General features: G+C 36.7%; 1 protein-coding gene across 1 annotated transcript in view; it reads left to right on the top strand.

The window, feature by feature from the left end:
• LOC123310433 (uncharacterized threonine-rich GPI-anchored glycoprotein PJ4664.02-like) overlaps window positions 1–11,160 on the top strand; it is a 32,975-nt gene extending 21,815 nt beyond the window's left edge. Inside the window, exons 5-15 of the mRNA XM_044893900.1 lie at window positions 1,748–2,089; window positions 2,296–2,439; window positions 3,677–3,808; window positions 3,943–6,477; window positions 6,923–7,219; window positions 7,638–8,549; window positions 8,610–8,660; window positions 8,764–9,090; window positions 9,154–9,933; window positions 10,017–10,149; window positions 10,824–11,160. Coding sequence (XP_044749835.1) covers window positions 1,748–2,089; window positions 2,296–2,439; window positions 3,677–3,808; window positions 3,943–6,477; window positions 6,923–7,219; window positions 7,638–8,549; window positions 8,610–8,660; window positions 8,764–9,090; window positions 9,154–9,933; window positions 10,017–10,130 — 5,634 coding nt within the window. The 3' untranslated portion in view covers window positions 10,131–10,149; window positions 10,824–11,160. The remainder of the gene's footprint in view (window positions 1–1,747; window positions 2,090–2,295; window positions 2,440–3,676; window positions 3,809–3,942; window positions 6,478–6,922; window positions 7,220–7,637; window positions 8,550–8,609; window positions 8,661–8,763; window positions 9,091–9,153; window positions 9,934–10,016; window positions 10,150–10,823) is intronic.
• Window positions 11,161–13,524: the final 2,364 nt, after the last annotated feature.

Genomic DNA, 13,524 nt, shown 5'->3' with positions numbered 1-13,524 from the left:
CATATTCTGAAAGAGCAACTCTTCTAAAAATAAATCTGAGAATTTCATTTATGTCGGCTCAACCGTTCGGTCTTGAAGAAGTTTTAACTGAACCTAACTTTTTGGGAATTTCTCGAAGGTCATCTTTAGAGTAATTTATCTTCCAGGAATATTATCGTGATTCCAAATGTGATACATATTCTGAAAGTGCAACTCTTTTTGTAATAAATCTGAGAATTTCATTCATGTCGGCACAACCGTTCGGTCTTGAGAAAGGTTTAACTGAACCCAAGTTTTTGGGAATTTTTCGAAGGTCATCTTTAGAGTAATTTATCTTCCAGGAAAATTATCCTATATCTAAATGTGATACATATTCTGAAAGAGTAACTCTTCTTGTAATAAATCTGAGAATTTCATTCATTTCGGCAGAACCGTTCGGTCTTGAAGAAGTTTTAACTGAAACCAACATTTTGGGAATTTTTCGAAGGTCATCTTTAGAGTAATTTATCTTCCAGGAAAATTATCCTATATCTGAATGTGATACATATTCTGAAAGAGTAACTCTTCTTGTAATAAATCTGAGAATTTCATTCATTTCGGCAGAACCGTTCGGTCTTGAAGAAGTTTTAACTGAAACCAACATTTTGGGAATTTTTCGAAGGTCATCTTTAGAGTAATTTATCTTTAAGGAAAATTATCGTAGATCTGAATGTAATACATATTCTGAAAGTGCAACTCTTCTTGTAATAAATTTGAGAATTTTATTCATGTCGGCTCAACCGTTCGGTCTTGAGGAAGTTTTAACTAACCCTATCTTTTTGGTGATTTTTCGAAAGACCTGGCGAAAGCCCTGTACCTACCTATTATGATATGCCATATCAAAATTGTCAATTGTGGAATGCGAATTCTAGTATTTCCTGTTTTTCCATCATTGTCCATAAATAATTTTTGTGGGAGCCATTCCAATCATATCTGCCTATATTAATCTCATGAATATCAAGTTCTCAGTAACAATTACCCAAACACTTCCTCTGCCGTAATAACATCTCGTGTCTACGCTATAAGTATACGGAAGAATTGAGATTTGAAAGTAGCAATTATCGTTGTATACTGAACAGCTACAAAAAGGTTTATGCATCTGCGTTCGGCAACATTGTTTAATAGAAATGACAATTTCTTGTAACTGACAATATTAATTATTTCCCGAGGAAGTGGAAAGAAAAGGCCACATTCAGGAATATTCATTATAAACAGGGTTGGGGATAGAATGTGGAACCATTAATATCTTTTATTTGTGTAACGCATCATTGTACTTGTATGCAAAGTTTCATAAATATTATTGTTCTTTTCTAATGACTATTCAGACTTTTCTGTTTATATTACATTTCTGTAAACTTCCTTGTATAATTTTCCGAACATTTTCTGTGAACCTCTGTTTATACCATTCTGTTCAATTCTTCATAGACCTCTCTATAAATTCTTCCTTCATATTTCTGTATAAATTCATTTTTCTGTACGTTCTTTCAAACTATATTCTGTAAACATCCTTAAACACTTTCTGGTGCAACTTTGCGTACACTTTTTTATAAAATTTTCCTTGCACTGGTCTGTTAGAATTTCCGAATACTTTTCTGTAAACTATTCAGTTACATTTCTGTGAACGTCTCTGTCTCTGTACTCTCTAAGATACCTAATTTCTGTATTGGTTGTGTAACTTTTCCCTTCCTTATGCTCCTTCTTCATTCTGATTCGAACTGTTCCTTTTCAGGTCGAAGACTTGGAAAACGAAGTACAGCCCAAAGCGCCAACCACATCGACAACATACAGACCAACGAAGAAACGACTATCGCCAAGTTTCAAGAATCTCGAATTGAAAAACAAAAAATACACGACCACGCCAGTTGGTAAAACAGTGTCCAGGTCCACTTTGGCACCCGCTAAAGAACCAAAGGATCACAAATTCCATTCGAAATTCAGTTCGGTCTCGAAGAAACCTCTAAATAGCGTGCCATCCAAAGGTCTGTCTTTCAACAGGAAGAGCAAGGAGAACGATAAATACTCCACGAACAAAACCAGGAATGCTGCCGATGTTGGGAATAATAGGGGACAGGTAAACAATATGGCAAATTTTCAATTTTCTTCTTTGTTTTATGGAGATTGGGTACCAAACTCCGATTGTTCAATGGGTCCTCAGTCATTTTTATACATATTTTGCTTATAAAAATCAGTGTGTTCATGGCATAAATCGATCGAGTGAATTTTAACACTGAAATCTAGAATTTCGAAAATTTGGCGTTAATTGACAAAAATTTGCAGTCTACATCCGCTCCACTCCACAAAAGCAGTCGTTACAGCTCAAGATACAGGTCTGGAGGTTCATCCAGGACCGTAGCAAGGTCGTCAACAGCTCCTCCAGCTTACATCCCAACAATTCCTTCAGTACGGTCCTATAGCGCAACGGTAAGCGATATTTTCAGTTGATTTAATCAAGAATCCTTTTCCATTCCACAAAGCGTTTTGGATAGTAAATAGTAGCTATTGAATTTTCTCAATTTTACAAATGAATAAAATGGTGCATCTTGTATCAAATAAAATTTCACTCTTCGGCAAGAAATTCTGATTCTTATCAGGATTTCTTCGGGGGTTCGGTTCCGGTCTCACCAACTAACCTCACTTTGTTTTTGCTTAAGGAATATGCAGGGCTATAGAAGAGGTTTTCACATGCTTTAAAGGGAGGCTCTGCACTTCTACATCAGCTACTACACCTACAGCGTCATCCATATATTATTTCTCACTTTAAATATGCACACATTGGTGTTGGTTCTTACTATTTAGTCAGTAAGTATACATATCTGTATTGATTCTTTAGTTTCATTCCATTTTTCATCTCACTTTCATTTATCGTTCTTTTTTCTTTTCATTCTTGATGTAAATATAATTTTGGTGTTCACTTCCATCTTAGGGTCAGAGCTTAGAGTACCTAACAAATTGTTTCGAATAAAATTGAAAATAGTTTTTCCCATTTGATGAAGGTGGTGATTTTTGTACAAACATTATATATAGTAGTAGTAAAATTCATGGGAAAGTAAAAAATATAATTATTTTTTGTGTGATAAAGTCTGACTTGATTGAACTGAATTTTTTTGAAAATTGAGCGTAATACGAGATATAGATATATAATGATTTATTATGGAATGGTAAAACAGATATAAGTTATTAGGTACTTCCTAAATGATTGAGGGTTCTGTATTATCATATCACATATTGTCTTTCATCTAGTTCTTCACTGTATTTTTGCATGCATTAATTCTAACTGGTTTTTTGAATTTCATGTAGCAAAATAACATGATAAATGTTTTTGGAATTAGGTAGACAACGTGAGTATTTCATTTTTCATCCATAATGATGGACTTGCAACTAAAACAGCATTAGTTGAGTCATGAGTTCATTAATATAGAAAAAATCAGTTTAAGGAGAGGTGTACCATTTTATTTTTGTACGAAGAAATTTTTAATTTTGTAATAAAAACTCTAAACACTTTTTCGGAGCACATTTCTTCACTGATGTTTCCAAAACACATTTCCTCATTTTTCATATTTTCCTTTTCCATTCTGTCACTTCCTTCTCATCTTCTTCCATCTTGAGACAAACAAAAACTAGACGTCCATCCAAAGTACACATTTATAACAAATTTTAGGTGAAACCCAAGGAGGATCCTGAAGTAGGATTAGAGTACATTTCGTTCGACATTCCGAGTCGTGGTATATCATCCGCTAACTTGATAAAAGGAGAATATCAAGCTTCCGAAGATGCTAATTCTAATTCCTTGGTAAATACACTGCTATTTGAATAAAAAAACGTAGGCAAAATCATCAAAACTGAATTTCATTCGATTTTTTCGTAAAATTCATTGAGGATTTCACGAACAAACAAGCAATAACCATAATATTTCGTTATCCCAAGGACGCCAAACAGGAAAAGAGCTTCCAAACCACAGAGAAACCGGTGTCCATCATCGAGAGAATCATAAATTCGATCACAGGAATAAACATCACAACGGAACCGACAATTGTCAATTACGCACCTTCGTCTTCGCCGGAACCAACCAAAAGCTCGGCCATTCTTAGTCTGGCACCGAAGAAATCACACGAGAAATCATCCAGACCTGACGACACGACGCAACAAAAACTAAAATCGAATAAGCGAGACGCTTCTACCAGCGAAAAACCGACGACAATAATACAAAGAATATTAGATTCACTATCGGCCATTCAGGCTGCAACCACCACTGAAACCACTACGGTCACAACGACAGACAATCCGAAACAAGTAGGTACCAATTTTAACACACTAAGCGCTAGAACCACCACACCTAGCAATTTAGATTTAGAAACTGCATCTTTTTCTTCGACACTGGCACAGAGCACCACTATCAATCCACTAGTGGTACTAGATAACATCTCCGACGAGCAAGTGTTACAGAAGAGAACGATAGGCAAACTCTTGGACATTTTGAACTCTCTAACTACCCCACATCCTGACTCAACTAAGCTCCCTGAAACGACTAAACTGGTTTATGTTACACCGAAACTATCTAACTTTCTGTATGCAACACCCTCTGTCAGTTCTTCTGGTACTTTGAAACCTTTAACTGGTGACTTAAAAACTGAAAAAACTATGGCTTCCCCTGAACCCTTCACGTCTTCTATTCTGAATACTGATTCTACTCTAGGTGATAATAAAACCGAAAGTACCTCTACTGAGGTACCATCAACAACCACAACAGTATCCCCAACCACCTCAGCTACAGATTCACCCTTATCCATATCTTTGGCTCTCTCAACAATTCCACAATATATAGAAGACAATATACTTTATTCCACAACTCCGAGAATACATCCGATTATTATGAATATACAAAGTTTTCTCGCTATGAATCGTTTCTCTTCCACATCTGCCCCTCTCGATAGTACGACATCAGAGCCAATAACTTCTAATCCACCTTCTGCAACTTCACTCTTTACACCTGCTAAAAGCAGTAATACTGAACCATCAAGTACTATGGAACCATCTAGTACTATGGTATCATCTAGTACTATGGTACCATCTAGTACAATGGAACTATCTGTTTCTATGGAACCATCTAGTAGTATGGAACCGTCTAGTAGTATGGAACCATCAAGTAGTATGGAACCATCTAGTACTTTACCTTCAACAACGACCGTTGTACCAAAACCTGCTACTTCACCTATGACTTCCCCAATTCCGACTTCTACCGAGGTACCACTTAGTACCTCTACCAGTACTATGACTAACACTCCAACTACTACTATTGCAACGACAACTGGAATGACAGCGAGCGATGTCACTCAACAAACGAGTACCCATTCCTCAAGTACTGAAGTACCAAGTACTACTCCAACTGAATCATCTACGATTACTGAAAGTACAGTACCAATGGATGTGACCACAGTGGGTAATTCTGATACTTCAGAGGCAACAACTGGAATATCCAGTACGGAGAGTGTTTTCTCGTATTTCTCGACTATACCCACGTTCTCTAGATTTGAAGTGAGCCCAGACAGCGTGTCAATATTCTCAGCTAATGATCTTTTTTCCAATGCCATCACCCCCGATGATTTCTTGACAAGTACTATTTCAATTCCTGGAAAAGTATCGGATTCTTATTTTACCACTGGAAAAACTACTTATCCAAATAGCGATGACAAAGCTGCGAATACCAAACAAAACTCTATTATGTCTTCTGAAAAAACGACGTCTCCTACTACAACTACTTTTACCACGCAAGGTAGAATGACGAGTACTCCAACAGACACTGTAAAAACTACTTATCCAACCATCGATGACAAAGCTGCGAATACCATACAAAACTCTATAATGTCCACTGAAAAAACTACGTCCCCTAGTACAACTACTTTCACCACTCAAGGAAGAATGACGAGTACTCCAACAAACACAGTCTTAACAACGACAGTTAGCGTTTCACAAACTACTTCCAAATCTAACATAGTACCAACTGAAGACAATTCAACTCCTTCTTCTGTTGTAACAACTGGAATGTCTGTAAATACTTCTAACACGCCTTCAACTACTTTGTCTCCTATCACCAACGGTACTACACCCGGCTCTGGACGCATGGGAAAATTACTACAGAATGTAGAGGACGAGGTATCGAACAATATAGATACTTCATCTATGGGGCCAGACTTCTTCATATTCGCAGTATTACCAAATAATACGATCTTAAGAAAAAGACCTCTTGTCTACCCTAAAGAAACACCATTTGTGATAGTTGGAGTGTATCCTAACAATACTGTTATTAGAAAGTATCCAAATGGCACCCTTATACCGATGGAACCTGTTATAAGGGTAAGAGGTTTCGATACTAGAGCCAATCCTCCACCCTTGCCAGATATAACAAGTAACCAAGTAACACCAGACAAGGGGAACGAAATGGATAACACAAAACTCGAAATGGTATTTTTATGTCGATAACTTTTGGTTTTGGTTCACTGCTTTTCATCATCTTGTCACCTGACTCCTTCCAGAAATGTTCTTCAGAGTTTTCAATGCACAATATATGTTGTGATTAATTGGTAACGTATCATCGATAGCTTTACTTTTCAAAAATTGAAAGGAGTTGGTGACCAGCAAATCGGAGAGTCATTGTATTCTCCATAGATCTTACCTACGGAATATCTTTACCAAAACTGTCTCTTATTTTGATACAAACTATTCAGCTTTATTAGCACTTTTTTCAATAGAAATTTTCTTCAAAATTGCATAGTAGTTTGAGAAAACTGTTCTTTTCCTCTCTTGTAATCTCCGACTTGCTGATTTTTCTCACACTAGGCACTAATACCATTAACCAACTGACCTCCAGCTCAGATCAATGTTTGCTTATCCAACTATTCACTTATAGGTGAGCACAACCCCCACAAGTACTGTAAATAGTTTGATTTCCACCACAAATAAACCAGAAATTATACCAAACACTATTGGGATGACAGCAATGATGGATTCAACAACTGTTGAATCCTCGACTGAAGAAGAAACATCTTCTTCTAATACTGTCATTCCTGACAATGTTATCAGCAGCACTACACTTGTTCCCTCCACCACCCTACCTTCAATATCGGAATTGCTTAACGGGAAAACAGTCCAGGCCTATAATAGCCTTGTAAATAATACGTCCCCTAACCAGGAGTCCACAACAAAGGTAAGAAATCGGTACAACATCTTAAGGCACAAGATGTTCGAAGTCCAAGCCTTGATTGTCACGTTGCCTTGAAGAGAAAGATGCAGTTTCAAATGCTCGAATTTAGTAACAGTTTTCGTGATTCGAACTGTGTTTTCAACAGCTGACCACAGAGGTAATCAGTTTGGAGCAGCTCTTATCGCATTTGAAAAATATAAAACCTTTGGAAACATTGGAAGACAATAAGATTTTTGAAGTTGACAACAAGGCAAGGTTTCACATTGGTTTACGATTATGATGATTAAAGAAAGAATGATCAAATCATACAATTATGAGTTATCACCATATGAACTCAAACTATTTGAGATTCTCAGTCAATCAATTTTGATTTGATCATTCTTCATGCATTAACCCCTTCCAACAACCAGTTTTTTTGTAGGTTGATGATAACGCAATCAGAAGCTCAACAACTACAGCTCTCCCAACAGTGAATACAGTAACTGTCGTTCCTTTGAACGTGCCATCAAGTACTGCAATTCCATCGTTCTTGAGTACACTCATTACAACTCTTCAATCGATTGGAACGACCAGATTGCCTGTTGCTCCGACAACGCAATTTCCCTTCAGGTTTTCCTCAACTTATCGCGCACCTTTATCAACAACCATCATGACAACAAATGCTCCAACCACCACCACTGTTCTTCCTACTACAACAGTTCCAACCACAACAAAGGCAACCACAACCACTAGAGCAACTACAACCACTATGCCAACTACAACCACTAAAGCAACTACAACCACTATGCCAACTACAACCACTAAAGCAACTACCACCAGAAGAATAACTACCACAACTATGCCTCCAACCACTACTTTACCCCCTACGACGACTACAACAATAGTTCCTATGACAACTACCACTACTACACCTATGGTTATGATGAGTGAAGTACAGGATTCATCCACACCTCCCCCTTTCACTAGCAAACCAGCGGTATCATCCAGAACAGGAAAGGCACTTCAGTCCACAACTCTATTCCCATATTTCAATCCTAGCGACTTTCCCCTGTTATCATTCTTCAGCACTGAAAGACCCAGAAGGACCAATAACGAGGAAAGTACAACCATCAAAACAACAACACAAGCACCGACAACAATTACTCAAAAAACAACCACTGAAAAAGTTGAGACGACTAGTGAAAGTTTGGAGGAACTATTGAAAAAACTGATCGATAGTATCAAACCCAGGAAAAAATTGACAGAACAACAGAAGCAAGATTTGGAGATGATAAGACGTTTGGAGAAAGAACAGGCTGCAATATTGAAGCAACTGTCGCTTTTGACCAATTTGGTGAGTTCTGGAGAAATTATCATTCCCAGCTCCATAATTTGTGATCGATTTTATTTCTAGAACTTGAACAATTTTGGAAACGGAGCCTCTACGGGCAATTTGGCGAACAGGGTATGTTTTCTATAGTTTCACTTATCTTTTTCTTCAGATCTTCTAGAGCAACATTCATTTTCGATTTGTACTAAGCTGCATTACATAGTTTGAATTATTTCAGATAATCTCTCTGGCAAAAGAGAGGGACAGTAGAAAAGTTAAAACTCCAACTACGAAACCAACTACCACTACTACTAGGAGGACAACTACCACCACCACAGAACCCACCACAACAGTAAGATTGCAATTGGAAGATGAGGCTGAGAAAGAAAGAATGAGGCAGATTGAAAACTTGATCAAATTATTGAATATGAACGGTGTTACACCTTCTCCAAAGAAAGAAACCACATATGGTACTTCCAATGATGCGATACTTGCTGCTTTACTGAAGGAAAGGGGTATTGGACCATCGACTCCTAAACAATTGGCCGACCAGCTTGAACAATCGGTAAGTCTACAAGAATTTCTGAATTTTGCCCAATACCGTCGCTACCTTGCATTTTTTTTTCAGGGATTCTTCACAACTAACGAAGTAACTGCTGCAACAACAAAAAAACCCACAGTTAGAACAACGAGAAAACCCAGAACAACCACCCAACCCACACGTGGACCACTCCTTCAGCGACTAAACTGGCTCCTTGACGCATTCGCGCCACCACCAACGAAAGCACCATCAAGAAAGCCCAAAACGACAACGAAAAAGCCAAAACCGAAAGTCGAGGAAGACATCATGACCAATGAACCCACGCACTTAACGCCGATGGTTTCACCGCCACCTAAAACGAGTAAACCGAATTCTCTGACCCAAGACGACATTCAGAAGCTCATCAAGCAGCTCGAAGCCATACAGAAAGATCCATCTGCTGCTAAAAACCTGGATTTGACGTCTTTCAAGAGCTTGCAGAGCTTGAACAAGGAGAACGTCCAAGTGTTCATGCCTGGTTCGAGTGGGGTGTCAGAGAGGGAAACCACAAAACCTGTTACTAGGGCGGTTTCACAGAAAAATAAGGTAACAACCACGGAATCTCCTGTGGTGGAAACTACAACAAGAGGAAGAGCAAGAGCAGTTAGGACGTCGACTTATGCTCCAACACCAGTGAGTAATAGTTTATCAGATGATGACGAAGTGGTTGCTCCTACTACTAAGGGAAGAGTGACCATTCCCCCAGTTAGGCTGAGACCAGTCAGTGGAGTATCTGATGACGCTGGATCTATGGTGAGGGGAAGACTGTTAACTGCAGCAGTTAACGTGACAAGGGCTATTTCTGGATTCTTGGGATCAGCATTCCAGGTATGAGCTCCTCACTTTCATTCTTATTCCTTAGGGTTTTCAAGTCTAGAATTATCTTATGATACATTCAACTGATTTTCTAGGATGCAGTGAAAAATTTAGCCCGATCATTATCCAGTGGATCTTTGGCGAACATTGCTGGAAGTAGTTCAGTCCCAAACAGCGATGTTACGTCTATTGACGAAGATTATTCTTAGTCAAAATGAGCGGTAAATGGTAAACAATGACAATTCCCTGATATCTGCATCTCTTCAACATCATTCTGCATCAGCATGTTATCATCAACTCATCATTTCGTTGATTAACCTCAGAAAAATTATTGAGACTTCATTTCAAGTAAAACGAATCTGCGTAGTAAGAGATTGGGTATGAAAAAGGGTTGGTCTATTCATCCTCAATGAAAATCTGATTCACGATGAACCAGAGGACGTTTATATAATCATAATGAGTTTATGTCATCTTAGTTATCTTCGAAAACATCAATAACCTCCCCTTTCAACGATTCAATATAAAGATTACCTATTTTATATCAACAAACACCTCACAGAACTTCAAATAAGTATAAAAATATACTTACTCACTCCTGGAATCACCACTGTCACCTTGGAACATAGATACATGTAGGTATTTATGTTCTAAGACTGTCACAGACATTATTCATTTCAATCATTTCCTCGGCATTTTAACATTTTTCGAAACATTAATTGAACATTATCGTATTCCCATCTAACTCATGGATCAAATGATCAATTTTCTCTGTTATTTCTTCTCTCTGTACATAATCTATCAAAAAAATCTCTTTTTACATACCTCATGTAGATCTAACTAGAATTTTTCGTGTGGAGTCTTCGAATAAAGATTTTCTGTTCCTCATTGTGCCTTGCTTCCAGAATGCAGCAACATCCTTCCAAACCATAATGGGTTCAGGTTCCAGAATTGTTGGAAGTGTTGCCAGAGGTTCGTCAGCCAGTGTGAGGGATGGCGAATAGAAATGTGCTATATTACGTAGCTAAGTCTTATTTATTTTACCACTAAGATTCTTGTAACTATCCTCAACGAAAGCTGAGTCAATTTCGAGAATACGAATTTCTCATTTTATCTTGGATATCACACATAAGCGATATTTTGCATGTAGAGTAAATGAAATGACTGATAATTATACGTGATTTGATGGATGTTATCGAAGTTTGATTGTGTTTTAGTCGTAGGTAATGAATTTTATGTTTTTGAACCTTGGTGTATAGAAATGAAATATTTTTGCTCATTTGATATATTGTTATTGAGACCAGCTGAACTAATACTCATTTTTTGGTAATTCAACTGTATGTAAGATGAATATGGTTGAACTACTGTTAGAATATTTTTGTATAAATTGTTGTTGTAGTTTGTAAAGTGTTGTCTGTCGAAATAAAGAATAAGGAAAACAAGATTTTTTTTACCATAAATGACATTTAATGACTCTTCAGTACACAGAACTTCTGCTGAGTCATTTGGCTCCAATTCTGACGATAGAGAAAAGTTCTTGCTTCAGTTTATTGGGATTGCCATAGAGTAATCATGATTGTTTTTTTGGATAATGGTAGAGAAGATTACTATTCGACATTACTGACCACTCTACGGGAAAAAATTAAAGTGAAAAGAAGCGGAAAGCTATCCAAAGGTATTTTGTTTTTGCAGGACAACGCCCCTGCACACAAATCTCATGTTGCCATACAAAAAATTCGTGATTTAAGGTTTGAATTACTAGAACACCCCCCTTATTCACCAGATTTGGCTCCATCCGACTATCATTTCTTTCCTCAACTGAAAAAAAGTTTAAAAGGTCGTAAATTTTCTTCCAACGAAGAGATAATAAAAGCTGTGGAGGTCTGGAGAGCAAGAAGAAACTTGGTTTTTAAAGGTCTAGAGACGTTGCAGGTTCGCTGAAATAAATTTATCCAATTAAGAGGAGACTATGTTGAGTAATAAAATATTTTGACGTTGAAACTTTAATTGGTTCTATAGTAGGCTAAGAAATTTTCAATATATCCTCGTATTCTTAAGAAATTCATTTGGACACAAGTATCAAAGGCAAATAATAAATAAACGAAAATTATACCATGTTTCCATGAACATAAAGAAGTGTATGCATGAAAGTTGAAATAGCGACACTAGATTCCAGTTGAAAAATGTGCTATAAATAGAAATAGGTCTTTCTTCACAAATAAACACGTTTTGCGTTAAACAACATATTTCAATATTTCTTGTTTTCTTGACAAGAAATCTTGCTATTGAGATAAAAATTTCTTGTCTTGTTTTGAAATTCTGGAATTACTTCTTGTCTTCCTCGAATCCTGAAATCAAGACAAGATCTTGAAATTTTCAAGAACTTGACGACCCCTAACCAAAATAATTGTGGAATAACCAGACTGTATTTTTCCAATAAAGAACATTCATTATTATCATTACTAAGAATGTTTCGTTTTAGGCGATAATATCACATCGTGTCTCAAAATCTTCTGGGAATAGGTACCTAATAAAAACTCGTGTTGTATATTTTTTATAGGAAACCGATCCTTTTCCTATACATCCATTCTGCATATAAATACTCCTATTGAACGCAAACCCAAATTGCATAGTCACGTTTCTGGATATCGGGCAGAATGAAACCATAATGCGGACCTGATAGGTACTCCAGCATAATTTTTAGAATGTAGTCGACCTTGTCAAACTAGAAGGCTTATTAGAGTGCGGTCCGCTTCTATATATTCAGCCTGGCTCCAACTTATTTTCCGGTATTTTTTACACTAAATCAGCCTTGAAGTTTCTACTTCTTACTGCACCAAAACCATAATCGTAGGCTCTCAGCATCTTCGGACGAAGATTAGGTCATCCACGTGTGGACAAATATGAATTATTGATAACTCTCGGAATTAACTTTATGACCCACCTTTAATTTTTTTATTATATTCTTATATTCATTTTTTACGCTCATTTCATCGTCAGAAATTGATTGATACCAAACTCGATTTTCGATTTTGAAAATGATGATAATAAAACACTACAATCTATACGCATAGAATAATATGAAACTGAAGTTTTATCAATAAGGTTGATCTGATCTTTTTTCCTTTTTTGATCGTGGACAATCACGTTTATACTTTGTGTTCCTTTTGCCGGAAAAAAGAATAAATTCCCAAACATTTCATGACAGTTATCAATTAATTATATGACCGATCAAAGCAATACAAATTTATTCATTCGAAAATATGAAATGCCTTTGTTGGTTTGATGTTTGTCATTAGCATTTTATAACATACCTAATATTCTGAATTACTTTATGAATTATTCAGAAGTTATCACTGGATAATGTTCCATCTCATACGCCACAATAATCAAAACAAGGTTTTCTCAGATAGATATTATAAAATTCCTGAGAAGTCAATGAATTTTTGGAGAAACCATCATAGAACATTTCCCTTCTTGACTCTGAAAGAACCAACACCATAGATGATAGATTTAATAAAACCTCTTGGTTTATTGGGAAAGGGAAACAACAAAAGTCAAAGCAAAGGCAAATTAAAAAAAAATTAGTAAGTACTCACAGTAGTT

Source organism: Coccinella septempunctata, chromosome 3, assembly GCF_907165205.1.
Source record: "Coccinella septempunctata chromosome 3, icCocSept1.1, whole genome shotgun sequence".
Lineage (NCBI taxonomy): Eukaryota > Metazoa > Arthropoda > Insecta > Coleoptera > Coccinellidae > Coccinella > Coccinella septempunctata.
The sequence above is the reverse complement of the archived record's forward strand: the minus strand, read 5'-3'. Positions and strand labels throughout refer to the sequence as shown.